The sequence below is a fragment of the Salminus brasiliensis genome, chromosome 10 (assembly GCF_030463535.1).
Source record: "Salminus brasiliensis chromosome 10, fSalBra1.hap2, whole genome shotgun sequence".
In the NCBI taxonomy this organism is placed as follows: Eukaryota; Metazoa; Chordata; class Actinopteri; order Characiformes; family Bryconidae; genus Salminus; species Salminus brasiliensis.
This window is the reverse complement of record NC_132887.1, coordinates 30,609,183-30,634,561: the sequence shown is the minus strand read 5'-3', so window position 1 is coordinate 30,634,561 and position 25,379 is coordinate 30,609,183. Positions and strand designations below refer to the sequence as shown.

Below are 25,379 nucleotides of genomic sequence, written 5' to 3'. Positions count from 1 at the left end.
ATAAAAGTCCAGAACATAACATGACCGTGACGTGAGTGTTCATGATCGCCTGCGAGCCGCGGCCCGAGTCCAGCGGCGGCGCGGGCATGACATAAACTAAAAACACTCATTGCCTGTGCTGGGAAAATGGTCACATAAACACGGTAGAGACCTCAAGTGACTCTTAGAAGTCCACACTTTCATTTTCAGTGTTTCACTAAATTGCACGGGTCATTCATTTGAATAGTTCGATGAGCTGTTAAAAATAATACAAAATGTGTTTTTATATGAATATGGCAGAAGAGAGAGAGGGAAGGACTTTTTTGTAGGTCAAGGGTCAAGGGTTTTCATTGTCATTTCAACTATATACAGAGTACACAGTGAAACGAAACAACGTTCCTCCAGGACCATTGTGCAACATAGACACATACAGAAGACAAGTGCAACACGATACAAGTGCAGACAGACAACACAACACAATACAGACAAAGAATAATAAATAATTGGGGGTAGTGTGCAAATTATGCAGTGTGTAATAAATATTGAGTCCAGTGAGGCAGTATAGTAGTATAGTACTAGAAGAGTTGGTTGTTCAGATACTTTCAATATTTATTTGGTTCTCATTTTTCTTAGTTTTATTGATCTTGTTTTATCTTGTTTGGAGCATATCTAGGTGTTTTCCTCTTTGTTGTAGAAGCAAGCTCTGTCACTCTGTTACGTTCGCTGTTTAGATTCGTCACTAATGATCAAGCTACTCTTCAGCTGGCGGTTGAGTTAAGTTCGACGTATCACTGACATCGGTTTGTCACACGCTCCTTCCTCAGTGCAGAGAATAATTGCTGCTCGTAATTGACGCGTCGCACTATAAGTGTGAGCACCTATGTCTGAGGAAGCCTGCAGTCAATGCCTTGACAACAGAGCGGCACTCTAACTCTAACTCTCAAGCGCCTGCTCTGCTTTAGGAATGCACACAGCTAGCAGTGTATTGATTCGCTTTTAATGAAGCCTTAAGGGTTACCACCCCCTCACCACCCCCCACTACAGCCCCCACACATAATGGCCTTCCAAACAAATCACTCAGTCAGAATTGCTAGCCGTGCGATATTGCACTATTAATAACCATCTCGCTCCCTTTATTGCGTAACGGCAAGCGGAAATCAGCTCGGCTAGAGATCTAATCGCCTATTCATGAAGCGGGAAGCCGGGATTGGTCAGAGCATTTTGAATTTTAATTGGAAAATTAAGTGTGTAAATATATCTCCAGATGGAACAGTTGCTAATGTTGCCCGCACAATGAGGATCCGGTGAGTGTGTGAGGGGAAAGTGTTTCGATAGCGAGTGGCTTTCAGAGCCTGTGAAAGCGTTTAAAAGGTGGGGAGGGCAGGGGGTATTCATGAGGTCATTTGCATAGCTGAGGCACATGTGGCATTGTGCCTTTGAGCCCATCTCAAGGGCTGACTTTAAAGCAAGGTGTCACTGGAGGAGTGTGCGTTTGGCCTGCTCTCAACTATCTGAAGAGGAGCTTAGGGTATGCTTCATGAAGAGCTGTTGAGGTACTGGAAGTTCTCGAGTAGTTGAGGGATTAGTTGTAAAGATGAGACCCTTTGCTATTGCTCCCGCTGTCACCGGAGAAAATGACCCTCAGTAATCTCTTGAGTCAGTACACTATTGCGGCAACACAGTTTCTTCGTAATGTCACATTATCCATGGACATATGTTGGTATAAATGGTCTAATAATAATCACAACTTCATTAGAAACTAATTATCAGTCATTTTGGAAAGTTTCTAGAACTGATTTATGCTTTATCCATAATATATTTAAAACTAAATGTAGACTATTTTTTATTATACATTGTTTGTAGGCATGTGAAGGGTCACTGCACTCTTGAGTATCTATAAATGAAGTGTTTTGGGATGAACATCTGATAAGCTATGCAAAAGTTAACATAGAAGCATACATGAATATGTATTGTAGGAGGGTAGAATTGTTTAAAGAAGCAATCCTTAATTTTTTTCTCATTATAATTAAAAGCAGTCGTCTTTCTGAGTGAGGAGGGGCAAAAATATTGTAATAAATGGTATCAGTGTGCTGCGTGACCATCCCTGCAAAAGCCTAATATACTCATTTTAAAAACAGAGCGGTCTGGTAGGTTTGCATGGGAGTTTTTCTGACCATGTCAGGCTTTTACACACTTCATGTCATATGTACAGCCTCTAAAAGAGGAACCAGCACCGTTTGCTGGTTACCTGAGCTAGCATGGCGCTGCTAATGGCCCTGATACAAACAGAACGACTACTGAGAGAGCTACTGCAAACGTAGAGATATCAGAACGGCAAACTCAGTCTTCATCTGCTCATTCACCCTCTGCCAAACCAAGGAAACTGACTAAATGATAACTTGCTATGTTTAGATTCATCTGCTCTGAAAGGTAGCCGCGATGCATATTTTAAAAGTACTCTTCCACATGCTCTGTGTAATTAGACAAGACAAGCATAAAGGCCCAAGACATTGCTCAAAGGCCCAACAGTGGCAGCTTGCCGAGCCCGGGGATCAAACCCCACAACCCTGTCATCAATAGCCTGGTACTCTAACTGCTGAGCCACCACTGCCCCACATTACACATTCTTACCAGAAATCCCCAAAAGTTATGAACTATCGTTTTAAATAGGCTTGCCCGCTATATCTGATATAGTCTTCTCTAGTGTTTCATTTATAGCAGACAGTGGGTCAGATTCATGAAGCAGTGCTATGCCATGCCAGTGTGGTATTTTTACATGTGATCTCCAAATGCACAGCCAATTAAACTTGACAGTTCAGTGAGCTCATCCATATTTAAGGGCTAACGCTCCACGTATTTGAGTGCCACAAATGTACTGAACATTTCAAACAGTCTAATATGCTTTCTGATTAAGAAAGCACGGAAGTACTGAAGAAGGACTGTTTTGGTAAAAATATTGAGTAAACAAAGGGGATCAACGTGGTGTCAAACATGACATTCCAATGAAGTGGTAGCAGGACCAAAAAATACAGGCAATTCAGGTCTTAGCCTAAACTGTTGGATGGATCTGGACGATGTTCTTGGCTTCACTAGATGTTGTGAAGGGATTTTCCTCACCAAGGAAATACTTTTGTGATCATCCACTTTAGTTATCTTTTGTGGTCTTTTAGGAATTTTGGTGTTCCTGGGCTTGCCGAACCCCCTAAAGTTTCTGCTGTTTCTCTAGTGTTTTTTTTTTGTTTGTTTTTACAGCCCAGCCATGGCCTCCTCCACTTGCATGTACGACTCTCTGGGCCGTGTATTTTTAACTGCAACATGTAGAATCATCTTTAGATCTTTTATCCCCATAATTTGTCATGAAATAATAAGGATCACACCTTGCAGTAAAACTGCTTGTCAGTCAATTGACCAATGACCAATGTAAAAACGGCTGTAGTATTTTTTGTTAAATTCGTTTTTACTTCAGTCATATTTTGATTGCTTCATCTCAAATCCAGAGATGTTCAGAGGCAAAATGACAAACATTGTGTTACTGTCCACTTACAAACATTTTCAATGGAGAAATCCTGTTGGCAGTGTACAGCAACCCGGTCTGAACCCAGTTCAAGAAACCGTCTGCGTCAACTTAGACCCTAAAGATTAACTGTTTCATTGCTTCATTTACAGTTAACATTACTCCTCCTGCTCATCTCCACAGCCAACCTGAAGGAGCTGATCTCTCAGACGATGGTGAGCTGGGCTCAAGAGACTCATATTCAGGACCCAGAGCTGGTGAGGGTGATGTTCAGCCTGCTGCGGCGGCAATACGACAGCATCGGCGAGCTGCTTCGCGCCATGCGCAAGAGTTACAGCATCAGCGCCGCTTCTGTCCACGACACCATCCATCTGCTGGCCTCTCTGGGCCAGATTCGCTCACTGCTCAGCGTTCGAATGGGCAAGGAGGAGGAGCAGCTCATGATTGACGGCCTGGGGTAAGGGATTATTGCAGACACTGAAATTAAATGGAAGCTAGGAAAAGGCAGTGAGGATTGATTTACCTTACTTAAATGTAACTGCATAATCAAATAATTGATTACTGTTATTTCAGTGTAATTGTAAATATGATTTAAAATGTAACCACATGATTTGTTAAATACACTACCAGTCAAAAACCTCCAATTTATTCAGTTGTTATTGACATGTAAAGCCTACCTACTTACACAAATTAATGGCGCACGCAGGGAGAATCGGGATCATACAGCTATACACGTACGAACCTTCAAGCCTTAAGCTTGGACTTGACCTCACAGAGCTGTGACATACCATATCTTCCAGCTCCAAGTGAAGCTCTACCACTGAGAGGATCAGTGCAGTTACACAACCCGGCTCCCTCTCACCGCGCTATGCAGACCTAGCTCTGCCCCCCTTGCAATAAAGCAGCCCGACTCTCTTGCAGCGCTACGCAGACTCACGCTTTGCTCAAGCTGTGAGGCCCAGTCCGGTTAAAACCCCAGCTTTGAGGCACTGCGAGAGAGAGAGCCAAGGGTTTAGCCAGGCTTCTCTGTCTCTCTCTCATGGTGTGCACCCTGCCTTCTGAGTGAGGTTACTGAAGCTGCCCTCAGTAAAATGTTTACTACATATGCTGGACGTATTGTAGACGACAGCACTGTGTCCAAGACCAACAAAAAAAACTTATCCAGTTTTTGTGTGATGATACCTTAAAGGAAGTCATGGCCTTTATCCACTTATCCACCTGTTGAATGGGCATCCAGGAAATACACACACACACACAGAATGCTGACATAACTGGGTGAACAAACCCCAGGCGTACCAAACATGCAGGGAGCAGGATATCTATCTAGCTAGCTCACTAAATTAATTACTAAGTTAGCTTTGCCCTGCCAGGTTGTTTAGACTCAAAGAGAGGGTGGAGCCATGTTAGCCTTGTGATTAGTCAGGATTATGCTGATGTAAGCGTGATCCATTTTAGTACCTCCCATTCTATATTGAGAGGAGAGCAATACTGGTGAAATACAGGACTTTATTAGACTTTAGAAAAAGATACTTTGTTTATTTAAACTAGATTAAATTTACTAGAAATAATTTAAGGATTTAAGCACTTCAAGTCCAGTGAATAAGTAAATAACCTGAACTGGTACAAAGGTAAAGGAAAAAATTGAGGGTGTTCTAAAACTTTTGACCATGTATATCATTGCAATAAAATTGTCATATTTTACTATATTTTACATTTAAATATTTTAAAATGTGTTACATTTGGTAAAATCCTGTTTACTAATTAACAGTAAAAAAAAAGCTTTAATGTTGTATATATATGTAAATATGTCAGACCTTTTCATTGTAACAGTTAAAACTTTTTTAGTCACTTTTTACTGTTATATACTTATGTATATAATATGTATATATATATATATGTATATGAGTATATGAACATCTGTGTAGATACCTTTTGACCCAAGCATATTTTTAGCACAGTACCCACATTATTACCCAAGTAAAGATGTGTTCCTTCTGTCTTGTCTTTTATGTGTCCTTTAGCGACATCATGAACAACAAGGTGTTCTACCAGCACCCCAACCTGATGAGGGTACTGGGCATGCATGAGACCGTCATGGAGGTCATGGTCAATGTCCTCGGGGGAGGCAAGTCTCAGGTACTGCACAGCTGTTCTGGGAGTTGGTGCTTTAACTACCAGTCATTGGTTTGGACAAAGGTTTGGTAACTAATACAGAGGTGTTTCTTAATTTTATAATAATACACTTCAGTCCAGGGGATTGAACCAGCAACCTATCTGCATTAAAACTGTGGTGCAATGACCAAATCAGCAAAATAGTTTCAAGTAAGTGTTTTAACTTAAATAAACGTGGATTCAAAGTTTAGCTCAGAGTAGTAAATTCTTGTTTTCTTAACTTACTATTTGAAGTTCAGTTAACTCAAAATCTGCATAAACAGTTAACTTATGTTTTTACATTTTTGACGTAGTGTATTCACACAGAAAGTCAATTCTTACTGTGTGTGACCTTCCAAGTCCTATTTGTGTGAATAGTGTGACCGCTCCTAGTGAACTGGACTTTGGGGGTGGTATGGATGACTGTGTGAATGGACATGTGGGTATCAGGTCCGCTATATCCTGTGGAAGTTTTCTCAAGTATGGAGGAACTTAAGGAAGCATTTACTTTCGTTGTGCATGGCACAGGCACCTGGGGTTGTTCAGGTCTGTGGCTCAAACCTTGGTTAAATCCAGAAGATGAGACGAAGGACTCCATAGAGGTCCAAACGCTTCTGGCAGCTTTAGGCAAGCCATTGTGTAGCGTAGCCTATAGCCTACATACAGGTTATGAATACGAAGCTGCAAATGTTCTACCATTTCATTATTAGTATAAGTGGGTTAAAAGACATAATAATATAAATAATAATAATAATAATGATAATAAATTTCAATGATGTCCTGTAGTAAAATGACATTAGTCTACATTCCCATGTAAATCTAATCCAGCCCAAATGGGGCTTTAGTGTGCAAAACAAATGGAGTATGAGTACATCCTAGACCAGAGTGTGTATTTCAGCAGTGCTGAACTCCATCTCATTCTTGTTCTCAACAAATCAACCATGTTAATGAATGAAAGCATCTAAAACATTACACTGCAGACTATGTTACACAGAGTGTACAACTGGTTATTTCTGCTTCCTGCTGTGTGCATCGAGACAGGGTCATTAATTCAAATCTGAGATGGAGTAGCCTATGCTAAAAAGATCAGTAACTGATTAAGCACAGAGAGTGGGAGGGCGGTATGAGAATGTGCCATTGGCTGGAGGATTGGAGTGACAGCATCATTACGGCAGTGTGGTGAAACCCGACTCACAGTGATGTTAAATGTAAGTGGGTAGATGTCACTGTGGCCTCCTCTGGCCTCAGTTAAAGTGCTGATTGGCTCCTGTGGGAGGTTGTTTAGTGAATGTGTGTGTGTGTCTGTGTGTATGTATGCATGCGTGTGGGCTAATGAGGACTGGCCATTTGCCATAGCAGGTGGAGACTCCCTTCTGTATCCTGTATCTGCTCACATTATTTTAGAGGGAGGGCAGCCCTATTTGGACTTTTCAGATTAATTAGGAGTTGGCAGCATCTGAACTTTAATTAGTTTATATAGAGGTTATAAAGAGAAACTTTTTTTTACAACAGCCCAGGTGGTCAAATAAAGACACAAACGAAAAACACCAACCCACACACTCAGGCGCACTCAATCATACGCTCAAATAATGAGAGTCCATGTCCCAAAGGACATGCTGTCAGTCTTTGCTGTTCCTTAATAAGCAAATGCAGAATCGGTGTTTGATTTATGTGATGTCATTGATTGACCCACTATTGATTTAAACTCAAAATTGAGTGGACGTGTATTTTTATTAGTCTCTGAATTGCAGGCATATTTTAAGCCAGTCATGGGAAAAGGTAGAAAGTATAATGACTGCTGTTAGAACCGTTTGTAGATAGTCTGGTTCTGGTTCAAGCATGTACAAGCATGAAGCCCTCCGTCCTTCCCGATCCTGCAGCCAGCAGGGGGAACAAAGAATGACAGAGACAGGTCAGTACTCAAATGATTTCCCGTTTATTGGTCAGAAAGGCAGAGTATATATACATTGAAAAGAGGAGAGGCACACATAGTCATTACGTAATCATGTGATAGGATAATAGAGACAATATGTTCTGAGCCCCAAGGACGATTATGACATCTTGGGTCGAAGAGTCTACAACAGATAATTTGTTCATCCACTAAGACTGTCACTAAAAGTTATGGCCAGATCATATGAAACACAAGCTACGACCTACGGGTCATACAGCCTATCCCACAATCATGGATATGCACTGACACAGATTCTAACAACTGCTGGTTAAGATTTTGTGGAAATTGCCATTTTGTATGCTGATATGTGGACATGTGGTGTCAGGATATCTCAGTACACTGTCACACTGTCTGATCCGATACTTTTTTAATGTTCATACAGCTGTTTTAGTATGTTATTAGTCTGAGCAGTAAGGGTTGCAATGCTTCCTCCTCATTCTCAGTGTGCACTTTAAGGCCAAGGCTAGACCACATGGCCTGACAAGAAAATCTAGTGGAAAACAAAGACACAATGTCCATCACGATTGTCAAAACACCTGGGTTCCAGAAATCAAGACTGCTGTACTCTTATACCAAAATATTCTATGTTTGAAATTTCCAAATGTATAATTACCAACACATTACCTTACGTTCAGAATAGTCCGTAAATCTTGTACGTGTGGTGTCTTTTTTTAAGTATATTTTTCAGAATTTAGATTTTTGAAAAACACATGCCTAGGGAACACATCTATTTCATGCCAACGTTACATTTAAGCGGTGACAATTTGGAATGATAATTTTTAGATGAAATAAACACTCATCAGACTCTTCACTTAATTTAGAGAGTTCAAGATCAGATCTGTAGATCTGACTAACATCTGTAGATCACCTGAGGAATCACTGATCATTCAACAGCTCTAATACAGACCATCTCACTATCCTCAATCAGCTGTTATAGACCTGCTGCTGACACCAGTCTGGAACTAGAGCTTTACTGGATAAGACTTAGGGGAATTAGGGGGCAGAATAAGGGTTAGGCTTTGGGTTGAGGTTGCTTAATGTAAGTAACATATTAATTGTACTTGATGTAACAGATTAACAGTAAATCTTCTTAATGTCAGTAATGCATCAACAAAACTTTATGTTAAAAGTATAACTTAAGGTTAAAAGTATATTAATCATCTACAAAGGACCACTCAAACCACTGAAAATGAAGAGTTACCCATTAAGGTGCTTTGCCAGTGTAGAGCAGTTGGACAGTAATCATGTTGAAATGAATTATTAAGACCTTATAAGTGGATCACGCAAGACAAATGCATGATATGGGCCCTTTAAGTCAATACAGTGTGACCCTGGTGTAGTCGGACCGTTCACATGTTCAGGTTGGACAGTAAAATGTATAAGCATGTGGAAGTGAAGAAGGAGGCTTGTGTGTTCTGCTGTGTGTTCTAGCACTGTGATGAGATGTTGTCTTTATTGTTGGATGCTCTGCAGTATTATTGTTATCTCATGTTATGTTATGTAAGAGTAACAATGTAAGATAATTGAAAATGAAAGTATGTTCCCTGTTCCCTGAATGTTTGCTGGTACAAAATCTATTTTTATTTTGTTGACATAACGACAATAAAAGTTTGCTTCAGCGTTAAAGAGTTAACCTGAACCTGAAAACGAAATTCCCGTCCTTGAATACTACATCTATCACAAATCTTAAACTTATAGGCAAAGTTGATAAATCAAGGCTGTTTTCTTTCTTTTAACCACCTCTCTTCTCTTTCTCAGGAAATTGCATTTCCTAAAATGGTGGCCAGCTGCTGCCGTTTCCTGTGCTACTTCTGTCGAATCAGCCGTCAGAACCAGAAGGCCATGTTCGACCACCTAAGCTACCTGCTGGAGAACAGCAGCGTGGGTCTGGGTGAGTAGTGTTGATGCAAGTGATTCCTTAGTGTTTTTCTTTTTAAGAGAGCTGTTCGAATATACAGTGAATTCACAATTATGAGCACTACGGGATGCAGGTTGCCCAAGACCATGTTATGTCTTTTCAGTCTTCATATGTGATCAATATAAACCTGCCTTTTAGCCTGATTTGTCTGAATGAGGCCAGTAAACCTGGACTTAAATGGCTGGGTAGACTCATTAGCCACTGGATTAGGACTTTTGCTTGCTGGGGTGCAGCCAAAGACTGTATCTGTTGCTATGCCCAATTTGTATTAGCCATCCTCTAGCACTATGCAGCACTCAGCTGCATTTATTCAATCTTTCGACAATAACAATGGACAAAAGTATTAGGACACCAGTTCATTCACTGTTTCTACTGTCCAGGGAAGTCTTTCTACTAGATTTTTGAGCATTGCAGTGAGGATCTGATTTCAGCATTTCTGCATTCAGCAACAAGTGCAGTGAGGTCAGGATGTCGGATGGTCACTACACCACCTCATCCCCAACTAACTCCACGTTGGATGGAACACTGTCTATCATTCCAGAGAACACAGTTTCACTGCTCCACAGCTCAGTGCTGGGGGTTAATACCCCTCTAGCCCATGCCTGGCATTATGCATGGTATCAATAGGTTATCTGTCCAGAGAGTCCTATTCTATGGGCAAAACTTCTCCACAGGGACATGACAAGCATGTGTGTGTGTGTGTGTGTGAGTGCATTTGCACGTCAGCAATGGGTGCAACTTAAAGTAGCTGAATGCATTCATGAAAAGGGGTGTCCACAAACATTTGGACATACAATGCACAAGATTATGGTCACACTAAAGCTTCAGCACAGCCTGTCTATATCTGGCTTTTGTATTTGGACAGTTTACACTAATGCTGTGCTGTTCAGTGACAATTGTACCAGTCAGCAGAACGTCCCATCACGAGTTACATTTTTCCATCTTTCAGCGTTTTACTAAATATGCCATGAAGCTAAAGATGGCTCCTTATTCGCCAGCTGCTTATTTGAATTTTCCATTCAGTCATAAATGATATGCCTGCAGGTTCGCCTGACTGTAACTGCTGCACCCTTTATGGTGGAGCAAAAAGAATTCAAAGAGAATAAGGTAAACAATGAGCCAGATTCACACTGTGACATGTTCTGCTCTGTACCATGTGCTGGCAAGTCTGGGTTTCTTGAATAATATAGGAATAAATAAATAATAAAATCAGTATCATCACAGTTTTCATCGCATTAGCGTTGCTTTGTAAAAATCTTAAACATTTTGAAGTGAAAAAATGTTAAACTTCCATCCACTGAGTTTCACTTAACATCTGGTCAGCAGCAGTCCTGCGGTCCGAAAGTAAGATGAATGCTGTAGACAGTGAATTATGAATGGTGGCATGACTGCAGATGACATGCTGTGTATATGCTGTGCTCTCCTGCATTCTAGAGCAACATCAGATATCTTATGCTTTTATGGCATAATGCAATCAGATCCTCACAGCGGTGTCCTACGATGTAGTGGAAAGGCTTCCCTGAGGAGCTTACTCTGTTACTGCAGCAAAGGAGTGCTCAAGCTGCAGCTGCTTATCAGGTGTCCTTAAACTTTTGACCATATAGTGTAAGCTATAATCCATGCCTGCTTGATTGATTCAGCTCTTCCTCGTACATTTGCTGTCTTATTTCATGCTGGCTGTATCGGTCTGGTGCTGCTGCTCTTTGCTCAGTGTTTACGTGGTAAAATATACAAATATACAAAGGGCTGCACACAAGGGTTGCAGGGTGAGCGGTGTGCTGGATTGTTTCAAAAAGGGCAAGATGATCTGTACGTCGTTGTGCTCTGGACTGTTCCACACATAAACTCAGTGTCAAATGCCAGTTTGTATCACAAGCATTAGAAACACTGCCTCCTTCTGGTTTATGTGAGGTGCTACAGCTGTAACCTGCAGCCTGTCAAAGAGTATGTTTGTATATGTGTGTCCACAGCTTCTCCATCCATGAGAGGCTCCACTCCTCTGGATGTAGCTGCGTCGTCGGTGATGGATAACAATGGCCTCGCACTCGCTCTTGAGGAACCTGATCTGGACAAGGTTTGTGTGTGTGCACATGTCTCTAACGTCTTTTTCTATAACATTTATTTATAACATGGACACCTTCATGCAGTGCATGTGTACACGCATCTTAATTTGTGTGTGTGTGTGTCTGTGTGAAGGTGGTAACATACCTGGCCGGCTGTGGACTGCAGAGCTGTCCCATGCTACTTGCTAAAGGCTATCCAGACATTGGGTGGAACCCCATTGAGGGGGAGCGCTATCTCTCCTTCCTGCGCTTTGCTGTCTTCGTGAATGGTAAGACGAACAGAACTACACAACAATAGAACACAGCTGTTCAAAAGTTTGGAATCGCTGCATTCAATCAAATAAATCCATTTCCAAGCAAAGTGTAGAAAGTAATCATTTAATGATGTAACCATAATGACAAACAGAGTTTTAGGTGTTTCTAAAATTATTTAGAACAATGTAAATAAAGCGGAATAATATAAAATGAGAATATTGAAAACTTCATTTTAAAGTGCACATACACTACACAGACAAAAGTATTGGGACACCCGCTCATTTGTTGATTCTTCCAAAATCAAGGTTATTAAAAAAGAGTTTATCCTGCTTTTGTTAGAGTAACTGTCTTTACTGTCCAGGAAAAGACTTACAGCTACATTGTGAAGCATTGCTGTGAGGATTTAATTGCATTCAGCGACAAGTGCATTAGTGAGGTCAGGATGTTGGATAATCACCATCCCAACTCATCATCCCCAACTACCCACCAACCATCATTCCAGAGAACACACTTCCACTGCTTCACAGCTCAATACTGAAGGCTATACACCCCTCTAGCCTATATCTAGCCTTTATCTGCTCTAGAGAGTCCTATTCTATTGGCAGTACTTCTCTTCAGGGAATAGACAAGCTGTGTGTGTGCATTGGCACATCTGTGCAAGTTAAAGTAGCTGAATGCATTCATGAGAAGGGATGTCCACAAATATTTGGACATATAGAGAAGCAAATGAGTCGTTGCCCAGTTCTGGCCCACGCTTTTACTTTGACTCCAGACTCACATGTGGAATGATGATGTTTTTGCTTTTATTATTAGTAGTAATAGTAGTAGCTGTAGTCATGGTATCTCTGGGAGTGCATCAGTTATTGCTTCTGGACACATCATTAGTGATGTTGCTGGAAGCATCCGAGTATGTATTGACAGAAATAATAATAAACACTTTTCTCTAATAATCTACAATTTTTAAGCTTTAAAGCCTGCAGGTGTGGGAACACAGTCGTCCCCCCTGTTTGGTGTAACCAGGTACTTAAACAGCCACTCAACAAATCAGAATTTTTGAGTTTAATACATTGATGTCGTACAGGTGAGAGTGTGGAGGAGAACTCCAGTGTGGTGGTAAAGCTGCTGATTCGTCGGCCCGAGTGTTTCGGCCCTGCGCTGCGTGGAGAAGGAGGGAATGGTCTGTTGGCGGCCATGAAGGAGTCCATTAAAATATCAGAGACGCCAGCGCTCGACCTGCCTACCACCGCCCAGGGCCTTACTTCAGACACGTAGGAGAAGCATGCACACACATACACATACACACATGAGCAGGTTTTTCATTCAAGTGGAAAATGTGAAAGACTTGTAAAAAGACCAAAATTTGCAGAAACACCCAAATATCGAAAAAACATTTTCACTGTAGGACAAGGTGAAAGAGTTACAATATCACTAAAGCCAAAAATCTATAATATTGATGGAAAAGATTTCTCAAATAAACGTTGACGTATCAAGCTGCAAGTCACATGACTCTCCTATCAGCAGACACACTGGAGAAATGACTGACCCTACAAATGGTCTGATCATGACACTTAGCTTTGGGCCAAAAGCTTCTCTGAAATGGCTCTGCTCTGTTTTCTCAGAATTGCCTGATCGCTCTTAGATACGTGGTGGATGTCGTCAGGGTGGCACCGAGATTTCGGTCCTCATTAGGTGGGCTAATGTTCGTTCTGCCCAACTGCAAATGGAATTCATTGCAAATGACTGTAAAAATGATTCTGCTAGAAGCAAAGGCTGAGTTAAATCTCTCCAGTTTGCTTGTTTCGATGCTGCTCCTAATCACTGTGGCCTATGTCATCAGATACTATTAAATGAGCATCAGATACTATTAAGTGAGCTTCAGGGACTATTAGGTTAGAATCAGCCACTATTAAGCGAACACCAGATACTATTAAGTGAGCATCATGTACTATTAAGTGAGCTTCCGATACTATTAAGTCGATGCTGTTAAGTGACACTATTAAGTGAACACCAGATACTATCAAGTGAGCATCATGTACTATTACGTTAGCATCAGATACTATTAATGGATCACCAGACAATATTCAGTGAGCATCAGGTCGTATTAGGTGACAACCAGGCACTATTAAGTGAACACCAGATATTATCAAGTGAGCATCAGGTGGTATTAAGTGATCACCAGACAATATTCAGTGAGCATCAGGTAGTATTAGGTGACAACCAGACAATATTAAATGAGTACCAGATACTATTACCTGACCCGATTGCTATATACTTTTGTACTTACCTAATACTGTCTGGTACTCGGTTATCTGGTGCCTATTTAATAGCATCTGGTGCTCACATAAACATATCCGGTAAGCAACAGATGGTATGTGATGTGCACTATTTTTTTTAAAGCTTCACAAGGTCCTTTCAGAGGTTCAGGGTCTTTTCATTTATGAATCACTACTATAATATGCAATTAAGGGAAAAGCATAAGAGGATGCACTTTTCAGTGCAATGTGGTAACAGTAGCAGTATTAACATAGTTCTTTTTTCCTCTTAACTTCATGGTAAATCTGACAGTTCACTTTATGAATGTAGCCTGATGTCAGAAATTACATAAGCTGTTACAGACGGGGACAGAAACAGTCCCTGTTTCACATCTAGATTAAACTAAACCACATCTGCTAATTAATGTAGGCAGCTGCTGTGGAAACCCTTTGAAAAATGTGTCATTCTGGTTTTCTGTCTCCTCATTTCTCTCTCACTTTGTTTTCACACCCAATTCTCTCTCTGTCTTCCTCTCAGATCTACAGAGGATGATGAAGAGGAAGAGGTGGTTCACATGGGCAATGCCATTATGTCCTTCTACTCAGCTCTCATTGACCTGCTGGGACGCTGCGCTCCTGAGATGCATGTGTGTTAACCTCTTTTCTGTTCTGTTCTATTCTGGGTGCTGATAATATATCACCCTAAAATGACATGAAAAAGACATGATATTCAAATCTAATGTAAAATATAGCTCCTCTGCTATTTACCCTTTTACCCACTATTTACCCACTGTGAGAAATAACTGGTGTAAAACTAATAAGTAATGTAAAATCAATAATTTGAGGTTATAATATTAAACTGCACACATAACCGAATGTTTTCTTTCACACAGCTAATCAATAAGGGCAAAGGGGAGGCTCTGCGAATCCGTGCTATTCTGCGCTCTCTGGTTCCCACTGAAGACCTGGTTGGCATTATTAGCATTCCACTGAGAATGCCTGTCGCAAATAAAGGTATGGAGGCTGGCCTTCAGTGTCTTGGAGCGTGTTGGAGAATATGGAATCAATCATAGATATCTAAACCAGACATGTTTTGAGCTTTAGGTATCATTTCAATTTCTGAAGGCCACAATCTATGTTGACCTGATTTGCTCGATTCTGGTCTATGTTGACCTGATTTCGTCCCACAATTCCTGCAGATCTTTAAGGAGCACTGTCCTGCAAGTGTCTCGATTTACCACATTCCAAAGGTGATCTGTTGGATTCAGATCCAGTGACTGGGAACGCCACTGAAGAACACTTCAGAACTCATTGTCAAGTACATGAAGGCGGTGGCATTTAAGCATTGAATGCTATTAAATGGCCCAGAGTGTGCCAGAGTATTCCCCACACCATAACAGCATCTCCAGCAGCCTGTACAGTTGACACAAGGCAGGTTGGGTCCATGGATGCATGCTGTTTGCGCTAAATTCTGACCCTGCCATCTGTGTGTCTCAGCTAGAATCAAGATTCATCAGACCATGCTGTTTTTTTTTCGGCCTTCAGCTGTCTAGTTTAGATGAGCTGGTCCCACTGCAGCCTCAGCTTTCTGTTCTTGGCTGACAGAAGTGGAACCCTGAGGTGTCAACAACATCATTATAACATGTTTGCCATTTGAAGTGTGTGTACAGTGTGTGTAACATGTATTTTGCCATTAAATAGCAATGACATTTAACAAATTAAGCAAACTGAGTCTGAGGTGCCTATAAATTGGCTAATGCCCAATATGTACTAAAGGGCTAAAATATGAATCAAGATGAACTTTTCCTTTAAGTACACATCCTCTACGGCAGAGGCGCTCAGTGTTATCCATAAGGTTGCAGCACACCAGATTCTACTGATTTAGTCAGTTGGTCTCTGTCCTTAAATCAGTGATCAGGGGATCCTGATCATTTAACATATGGAAAAAAAACAAACATACAGTAAGGTAGAGCTGCTATGGTACATTTTATACAGTGAGGAAAAAAAGTATTTAGTCAGTCACCCATTGTGCAAGTTCTCCCACTTAAAAAGATGAGAGAGGCCTGTAATTGACATCATAGGTAGACCTTAACTATGAGAGACAAAATGAGAAAAAAATTCAGAAAATCACATTGTCTGATTTTTAAAGAATTTATTTGCAAATAATGGTGGAAAATAAGTATTTGGTCAATAACAAAAGTTCATCTCAATACTTTGTTATATATCCTTTGTTGGCAATGACAGAGGTCAAACGTTTTCTGTAAGTCTTCACAAGGTTGGCACACACCGTTGCTGGTATGTTGACCCATTCCTCCATGCAGATCTCCTCTAGAGCAGTGATGTTTTGGGGCTGTCGGCGGGCAACGCAGACTTTCAACTCCCTCCAAAGGTTTTCTATGGGGTTGAGATCTGGAGACTGGCTAGGCCACTCCAGGACCTTCTTATGAAGCCACTCCTTTGTTGCCCTGGCAGTGTGCTTGGGATCACTGTCATGCTGAAAGACCCAGCCATGTTTCATCTTCAATGCCCTTGCTGATGGAAGGAGGTTTGCACTCAAAATCTCACAATACATGGCCCCATTCATTCTTTCATGTACACGGACCAGTCGTCCTAGTCCCTTTGCAGAGAAACCGCCCCAAAGCATGATGTTGCCACCCCCATGCTTCACAGTTGGTATGGTGTTCTTTGGATGCAACTCAGCATTCACTCTCCTCCACCAAACAGTTCTACTTTGGTTTCATCTGACCATAAGACATTCTCCCAATACTCTTCCGGAACATCCAAATGCTCTCTAGCAAACTTCAGACGCACCCGGATATGTACTGGCTTAAGCAGGGGAACACGTCTGGCACTGCAAGATCTGAGTCCCTGGCGGCGTAGTGTGTTAGTGACGGTAGCCTTTGTAACGTTGGTCCCAGCTTTCTGCAGGTCATTCACTAGGTCCCCCCGTGTGGTTCTGGGATTTTTGCTCACCGTTCTTGTGATCATTTTGATCCCACGGGCTGAGATCTTGCGTGGAGCCCCTGATTGAGGGAGATTAGCAGTGGTCTTGTAGGTCTCCCATTTTCTGATTATTGGTCCCATAGTAGATTTCTTCACACCAGGCTGTTTGCCTAATGCAGATTCAGTCTTCCCAGCCTGGTGCAGGTCTACAATTTTGTTTCTGGTGTCCTTCGACAGCTCTTTGGTCTTCACCATAGTGGAGTTTGGAGTGTGACTGTTTGAGGTTGTGGACAGGTGTCTTTTATACTGTTCACGAGTTCAAACAGGTGCCATTAATACAGGTAATGAGTGGAGGACAGAGAGCCTCTTAAAAAAGAAGTTACAGGTCTGTGACAGCCAGAAATCTTGCTTGTTTGTAGGTGACCAAATACTTATTTTCCACCATTATTTGCAAATAAATTCTTTAAAAATCAGACAATGTGATTTTGTCTCTCATAGTTGAGGTCTACCTATGATGTCAATTACAGGCCTCTGTCATTTTTTTTAAGTGAGAGAACTTGCACAATTGGTGACTAAATACTTTTTGTCCCCACTGTATATTCTTTTAGAAAATCAACACAATGTCATTTATACATGAGTGTCCAAATGTTTGTATATGACGATATCTGTGCACTATAAGGACAGAAGTATTGGGGCACATGTTTTAATCATTAAATTCTGTTGTCCCATTCAGTTCCGTTGCCACAGGTGTATAGAAATAAAGCACCTAGCCATGCAGTCTCAAAGAGCTCACTGACTTCCAGCATTGTACTTGAATAGGAAGCCACTGTTGCAAGAAGTCTGTTTGTGAAATTTCCACAATCAGCAGAAGAGTGGAAGAGTTTAGGAACCATAGCAACTTAGCCACAAAGTGGCAGACTGGCTAAAGTTACAGAGCGGGGTCGCTGAGTGCTGAGGAGCATAGTGCAGAAAAGCTGCCAACGCTCTGCTGTCTCAGCAACTGCAGAGCTCCAAACCTGCTGTTAGAGCTGCTAAGGGGGGATCCACTTTATATAAAAGCCTATGGATTTAGCTTGGGATGTCATAAAAGCTCCTGTAGGTGTAATGTGTGGGCGCCTCAATACTTTAGTCCAGATAGTGTATATCTGCCAATCTTCTCACTGTCACACATCTGCAGAGTTCAAAAGAGAGTGGGATTTATTGAGCGAATTCAGTTGCTTGGCCTAAATTTTCATCTCCTTTGAGGACACTTTCTCTCTCTCTCACTGCCTCATGCACACGCACACACCTCAGATGCACTGCAGCGACAATTACTGCTGAAAAGCTGTAGAAAGAGTTCAAATCCACTACTCGTGAGCAGGTGTCTTTGCTGTCATAAGCTTTCATTTTGAGAGAACCAGATGGTTGTCATGATGTGTTTTGAATTGAGTTTGTCTTAATTGGAAAACGACAGTTTGGCAATCTGTAAAAGAGTATCTATAAAATATACAGACCCTGTTGGTACTTTTTGTCAGAGAAGGCAGAGGATGCTATAAATAAAAATGCTGTGAATAATATCCGCACATGACTGTAAGGAACTAGTTGAGCTATAGAATAGACATGGTTCGAATGCCTAAGCCATCTTGAGGCCCTAGCACTTAACAGGTCAACCTGGCTAACCATCTGTATCAAGGCAGCAGAACAAATAAACACCATCTTTCTGCATAGGAGGACTGTAAGATGGGGCCCAACAACACCAGCGGGCAGCTGGTATCACCCTAACTTTAGGGTACACTTGCTCCAACTGTGGTCGATGGTGTGGCTCTAGAATCGGCCTTAATAGTCACATGAAATGGCATCAGCGCTAATTGCCATTAACTCCCCCCCACCCATTCCCACTCCCTATCCCTGGAGTAAGTGCCATCATCAGACACGATGGGCAGCTGAGAGAGATTTCAGGGAAATGTGTGTGTTCTACCACTCTGCGCTGACAGGCTTCTGTTTGGTAAACATACTTTAACTCCAGTATACTGTAGATGGTAGTATTCCATGCATTAGGTACAATTATATGGTAATTGATGGATTTGCTAGATTAATAAATTGCTAGATAAAAATTTAGATTGGTATTATTATTTGTACTGATGTTAGTCCTAATTTTAGTAGTGGTATGCAAAGTTTTTCGCATTATGTCACATCCTTATAGGACTGCCAACCTTGAGGTCAAAAGAATCCTTTTAACAAGTTTTCTACTACATAATGTTTTCCATAACATTAGAAAATAATTAAAATTAGATTCATGTTAACCTGATTCAAATTTGACTGCCTTTTTTTTACTACTATCCTAAAACGCAGACTACAGTGACCCTAATACTAACGACCCATTGATTAGCATTAGGTAGCTAGCTAATCTTAGCTAATTAGCCAATTGACAATATGAAAACCAGCTTAACATCTCTACTTCACATAAGAACCCGCAAAAAAATCACTGTGGTCTTATCAGTTCAGTGACATTCATATAGAGCAATATAGTAACAGAGCAGCCAGCAAAATAGAACAGGAGCTTGTCCATCAACTCCTCCGGGTACAGTTCTGTATCTCCTGAAAAGTTTTTGATTAGCTGGGTCAGGTGTGACTGCAGTTGAAACAGAATAAGTGTGTGCTCTGGTTGATGGTCTCTGAGGACAGGCATTGAACACATCAGGTGTAGAGTTCTGGCCAGGTGATGCATTTACTGTTCTTTAGAGTCTGTCGATGGTTTTAGGAATGGAAAGCTTGTGTTGGCTGGAGTCAGATGATGTCCCCCTGCTGCTGCCCTATATTCCTTCACCCTCTCATCACTTTGTGTAAAGCTGCTCGGAGTGCAGTTCCCCTTAATGTCTTTTTATTTTGTCTGGGTGAACCCCTATGAACGCACAGCTGCTTCACAATGAGAACTGACGCCTGGCCAGGAACCAAGCCGTTCATCCACGCATGCCAGAGAGTGTGGGGAGCCAGTCCTAAATTGCTTAAATCAACACACTGAGAGCTTATGCCCTGTGCGTACAACTGTGCGTGAGCAATCGCATGTTCCTGTTGTTTGCTAAAGGAGTAGATTACACAGTTTAAACAGTTTTACACAATATTGCTGTTTTTCTCACTGTAGTACAGGAACCCTTAGGTGCATTCCAGGATGAGCTGAAATGAAATTTCAGATTTTTATTTTTAATTTGAGGGTGAAGATTACTACAAAGGGGATGCATTTTTAATACAAAAAATAAGAAGTGATTAACTGTAATAAATGAGTGTTTAAATTTGTAGTTTATAAGAGCATCTAACATCTTTCTTTAGCGATAAGATAATATGTTAACTGCAAGTGAACACATCAACCACATGCTAGTCATGATACAGCATGCTAGTCATGAGGCAGCAACGTATACAATACAATACACTGGGCAATACAGAGATAATACAGGATAATAATGGTTGTAGTAGGTTCTAGGTAGTGCTAGGCGATATGATAAAAATACTATATCACAATATTTAAGTACAAATACATCAGTAGCGACAGATTCTTATATACTACTATTCATATACTTTCCCCCATACTGAATAGAGTAATTTCAGCATCTGCTGCACTTCATCAAATTAAACCAGTCTAATTACAATGTTTGTAATGAAACCTGCAGTTGATCAGTGTTTATTAGCACTAACAGTGTCTTCCATATGCTTAAAAAACATATTGTTATCACCATATCACCATATTGATATCGTCATATGGTCCAGCACTAGTTCTAGTTCTTGCATTTTGCCAATAAAAGATTGTCTGCGAAGTGAATATTTAAGTAATTGAGATCACGCAACTGATACCTGAAGTTACTACTGTTTTTATCTATGTGACATACATTCATGTGAAACACAAAGTACACCCTCTTTGAATTTTATGGTTTTACGTGTCAGAACATCATATCAAATAAAAGTGCTATTAGAATATAAAGATAATTTCCCTGATGATTACTACTACTACTACTACTACTAATAATAATAATAATAATAATAAAAAATATAGTTTTTATCTTTAACTTCAGTGTCTTACAAGGCTCTCGAGATACAAACGTTATATTGCTGCAGGTTGTCCTTCAATTTGATAAACACCAGTAATAAGGAACCATGCACCAATTTATGCATTATGTAACAACTTTTCATTATCAAAACAATATATATATACATATACCTCCATACAGGAATGCAGGAAACCTATAGGTAAATTAATACACACACACACACACACACACACACACACACAGTTTGATATGTTCACTCTTTGTTTAAACTCAAAGGCAAATACTGGAGATCCTCCCCTTCCAGTGGTGCTGAAAATAGAACTGAACATTGATACTTTTTAAAATATCATATAGAAGTTGGAAATTCCAGTAATGTGACAAAAACACCCTTTAAGCAAACTCTATTTCTCTCTCTCTCTCTCTCTCAGACGGTAGCGTGACCGAGCCCGACATGTCTGCGTGTTTCTGCCCGGACCACAAGGCACCCATGGTGCTGTTTCTGGACCGGGTCTATGGCATAGAGGACCAGAGCTTCCTCCTGCATCTGCTGGAGGTGGGCTTCTTGCCTGACCTGCGGGCCGCTGCCTCCATGGATATGGTGAGCTTTGTGAAGGACGCACACCCAGAGTTACCTCAGCGCATAACACAGTCGCTGTATATCATCACCCAGAGTGATGATATACAGCACTGTGATAATACACCTCATGCCTGAAGGGCCCTCTTTCTGCAGCCCTGACTTACTGACTTTCAGTACTTTTATGGAGCTTATCCCACAGATACTTATTATTTCCTTTCAAAAACAGTGTTAATTACCTTGTAATACAAAAATGCAGCATGGCTTTAATTGTAGAGAAATCAAATCATGGCAAAGTAGCATCTAATTTGATCCTTGGGACACTGCTATGCTTACTACATTGAGAATTTATCAGTGTGTTGTATGGATTTGGCACTTTTGATTCTTTGCAAAAAAACTACATTCGATTTCTTCTAATGGTGTTTTGCTTATGTCGTATGATTCACCGCTGACAAAGGGGACTGCTAGGATGCTAGTTAGAGCACTTATTGTCTCCCTTTAGGAAGATGAGCACAAAACACTCTGGAAATAAACCTTGTTGCTCATCAGCTTTATCTAACCTCAGAACACAGGAAACATGTAACTTCAAAGAGGCATAATTAGTACTCTATGTAACTGAAAAGATGAGTCAGAGATGATTTAGTCATGTTTCAAGTGAAGATGAAAATGCTGCAGTCCATCAATCACCTCCTACTGTGTTGGAGGTAATCTAATGTTTCCAAGGTAGCTGCCACTTCACCACCTTCCTGGATCTTTCCAGGTATGAAGCTACATTTAGCGCCCTTTTTGCTGTGCCCAGTGAAACTGCTGAATGATAGGTGTCAGAGCTAGAAAGCACTATTGGCATGGGTTTGTTCAAATATTATTCAGTCAACTGTAAATGCTATTGTGAAATAGAAGCATCAATTAGCATCACCAGCTCAGCTCCAAAGCACATGAACAAACAGCAAGAGCGCTGAATCGAGTAGCAACAAAAAAAACTGCCTATCCTAACCAGTTCCAAAGATCCAAACTGCTGCTGGAAGCAACATCAGCAGAAGAACTGTGAGTCAGGAGCTTCATTAAATGAGTTCCCATGGAATTCCCTTCCATATCACTGCACAGTGCCAAGCATTAGCTGGAGTGGTGTAAGGTATGCTGCCACTGGAGCAGTGGAAACGTGTTCTCTGAAGTGAACAAGCACCCTTTACTATCTGGCAGTCTAATGTACAAATATGGACTCCAGTAGAGTTTGGAGGAGGAGGACGAATGGGCTAAGGCTTAAGCCCTGTAGTTTTAGTCCAGTGAAATTTGAATTCTACATGTTTCAAAGACATTTTAGATAGTAATATACTTCCAGCTGTGTGGCATCGATCTACAGAGGTTCCTGTTCCAGCCTGACTGTTCCAGAGTGCGCAAAGCGAGGTCCATGTTTGGTGTGGGGAAACACCAGTGGTTTCCAGTGCTTGAGCCATGACCTCAACCCAATTGAACATTTTTGCAGTGAAGTGGATTGCCTACTGTGAGCCAGACTTCTCTTTCAGCATCAGTTGTCTGACCTCATACATGCTCTTTTAAGTGAATGGGCTCAGGTTCCTATAGACATACTCCAAATAATATCTGTGTATGTCTTTTTAGAAGAGTGGAGGTTGTTATAGTTGTGAACTAGAGGGCAGTTTAACATTATTGACTGATGATTTTGGAGTGTGATTTGAGTGTGATTGTCATGCGTCTACATATTTTTGTCTGCGTAAGTCTATACATATCTAAGTAAATAAGTGAATACATAAATATTAACGTATAAAGCACCTTTCTTCACTCGGGTTGCTTTATAAAATACAGAATACCTGACTTTTAATACTGAGCTCACCTGTGAATTCTGAGAGCACTGAAATGACTCAACAGCAGCAATTTCCTGTTTTCCACTAAATGTCATTTTAGGCTAAATTGTTGGAGTTTGAGGTAGGAGACATTTGACATTTTGTTATTTGAGGTTTCACACGTGGGCCCTCATGGTGATTCCCTGTTGAGCCGCTGTGCCTGATGAGGTCTAGAATAGCTCTGTCTCAGCTTGCTGTGGACGTGTCTTATGCAAGCCTTTAGCACAAACAGCTAGCGGTAACGTGTTAACGGCTAAGAATAACTGTGTGTCCTGCAGCTGCCGCGATTTCCAGAAGAGGAGCAGCACTTTGATGTCAGCTGAAGAGCACTAAAGATCACATAGTCTGGCTTAATATGGCAGTTATTGAATAAAAGTCTGGTTGATTCCCACGCAACAGGAGAGGTGAAGGGAAATGTGATCTGACGCGTAACCCACGCCAGTGTGTGTGTGTGTGTGTGTGTGTGTGTGTGTGTATTTTCACTTTTCCCACTCTCTGACCTTGTGGTACTCTCTGACATGCCAGCAGCTTTTTATAGATAAATGTTGTTTGATTGCTCTTGTAAGGCTTGTGCCAGGGCTCAAAATATTAGCCTTAACTGAGGAAGGTCAGCACGCTCAGTCCGCTCTACAAATTAGCAGGCTAACACCATAACACTGCAGACAACTGCAGTTACTTGATCTTAGATAATGGGACTTTTCAGATCAACACGCTCTAAATCTAATATTAGTAACACTGTAGAAAAGCAAGGTTGATATGTCACAAGCTGTTTATATGTCGTGTATTATTGGTACTTAGAGTGCAGTGAACCATTCAGACAGTAGCTGGTTTCCTTTTGGATAAATAAACCCAGAATTTAACCAGCACAAACTGCACAAGCAGCTAAATCTCTCACTTTATTAACACAGGACTCAGATTCAAGCTCAGGTTCCACTTGTTCTGTTATTATTAATAATGGTCAATATATGGTCAATATATATCTTTTTGGAGTCACAGTCTTTTAAGTCACTTCATTTCTAGTGTTTATATACTATATAATGTTTATATTATATATCTGTCATCATAATATTAAATAACCTACCTACAAGTACCATTTACCTCACAGGTCTCTAGCTCAGACTATAACAATTATTAGCTCTGGCTTACTAAATGCTCTAATGTGGAGGTTTGATGTCTGAAATTTTACTCTTTAGTTCTCTGGAGCTACATGGTTGACTTGGATAACAAGGTCAAAGTTTATGTCACAGAAAACAGTAGTAATTTATTATTATTATTGTTATAATTTTTTTTTTCATAATTTTCACCTGAATTTTCATGAGTTCATGGAAGTTATCTAAGATTCTGGGCCTTTGCATCCCTGTGTTTCCCATTATAGCACTACTTAACAACATCTGTTCATTAATCATACCCAAACATATTAAACCCTTTTTAATGATATATTTGACAAAAAAATGGATAGGTAGAACCCAAATCTCCATAAAACAGTCTCAACCTCCCTACAGATCACTGTAACCTAGAAGAAATGACTATTTGACAAGTTTAAAAAATAGCACAATAACATCTGTCCTCTTCCGACACTCTTTTTTTTTGAAGGATCCCCAAAGGTGTCTATGGTGGTTGAACTGGACAAAAGGTGCAAGCAAGCATGAACACCTGACAGCTTCAACAACTACATTTCCATGCTTAATTAAGATTACTCAAAGACTTTGGAAAGTGCCTGACAATTAAGTCATGCATTTTGAATGATTCCAGTACCCCAATCTCACACAATGCCAGCAGCACTGGGAGGGTAAAGACTCTGCAGGGACTGGTGAAGCCAGCCAACTGCACCTTTTCAAACTGCCACTAACCTAATATTGTTAGACAGCTGAACACACTTGTAGGAGTACGCTAACTGCCAA

General features: G+C 40.8%; 1 protein-coding gene across 6 annotated transcripts in view; it reads left to right on the top strand.

Moving 5' to 3' along the window:
* LOC140564380 (ryanodine receptor 3-like) overlaps positions 1–25,379 on the top strand; it is a 232,948-nt gene that overhangs the window by 149,501 nt on the left and 58,068 nt on the right. For all 6 annotated transcript variants that reach the window (XM_072689791.1, XM_072689790.1, XM_072689788.1 and 3 more), the window contains exons 39-47: positions 3,677–3,950; positions 5,515–5,629; positions 9,354–9,486; positions 11,484–11,587; positions 11,710–11,845; positions 12,913–13,099; positions 14,622–14,730; positions 14,977–15,097; positions 21,474–21,643. In XM_072689791.1, the coding sequence (XP_072545892.1) occupies positions 3,677–3,950; positions 5,515–5,629; positions 9,354–9,486; positions 11,484–11,587; positions 11,710–11,845; positions 12,913–13,099; positions 14,622–14,730; positions 14,977–15,097; positions 21,474–21,643 (1,349 nt within the window). The remainder of the gene's footprint in view (positions 1–3,676; positions 3,951–5,514; positions 5,630–9,353; positions 9,487–11,483; positions 11,588–11,709; positions 11,846–12,912; positions 13,100–14,621; positions 14,731–14,976; positions 15,098–21,473; positions 21,644–25,379) is intronic.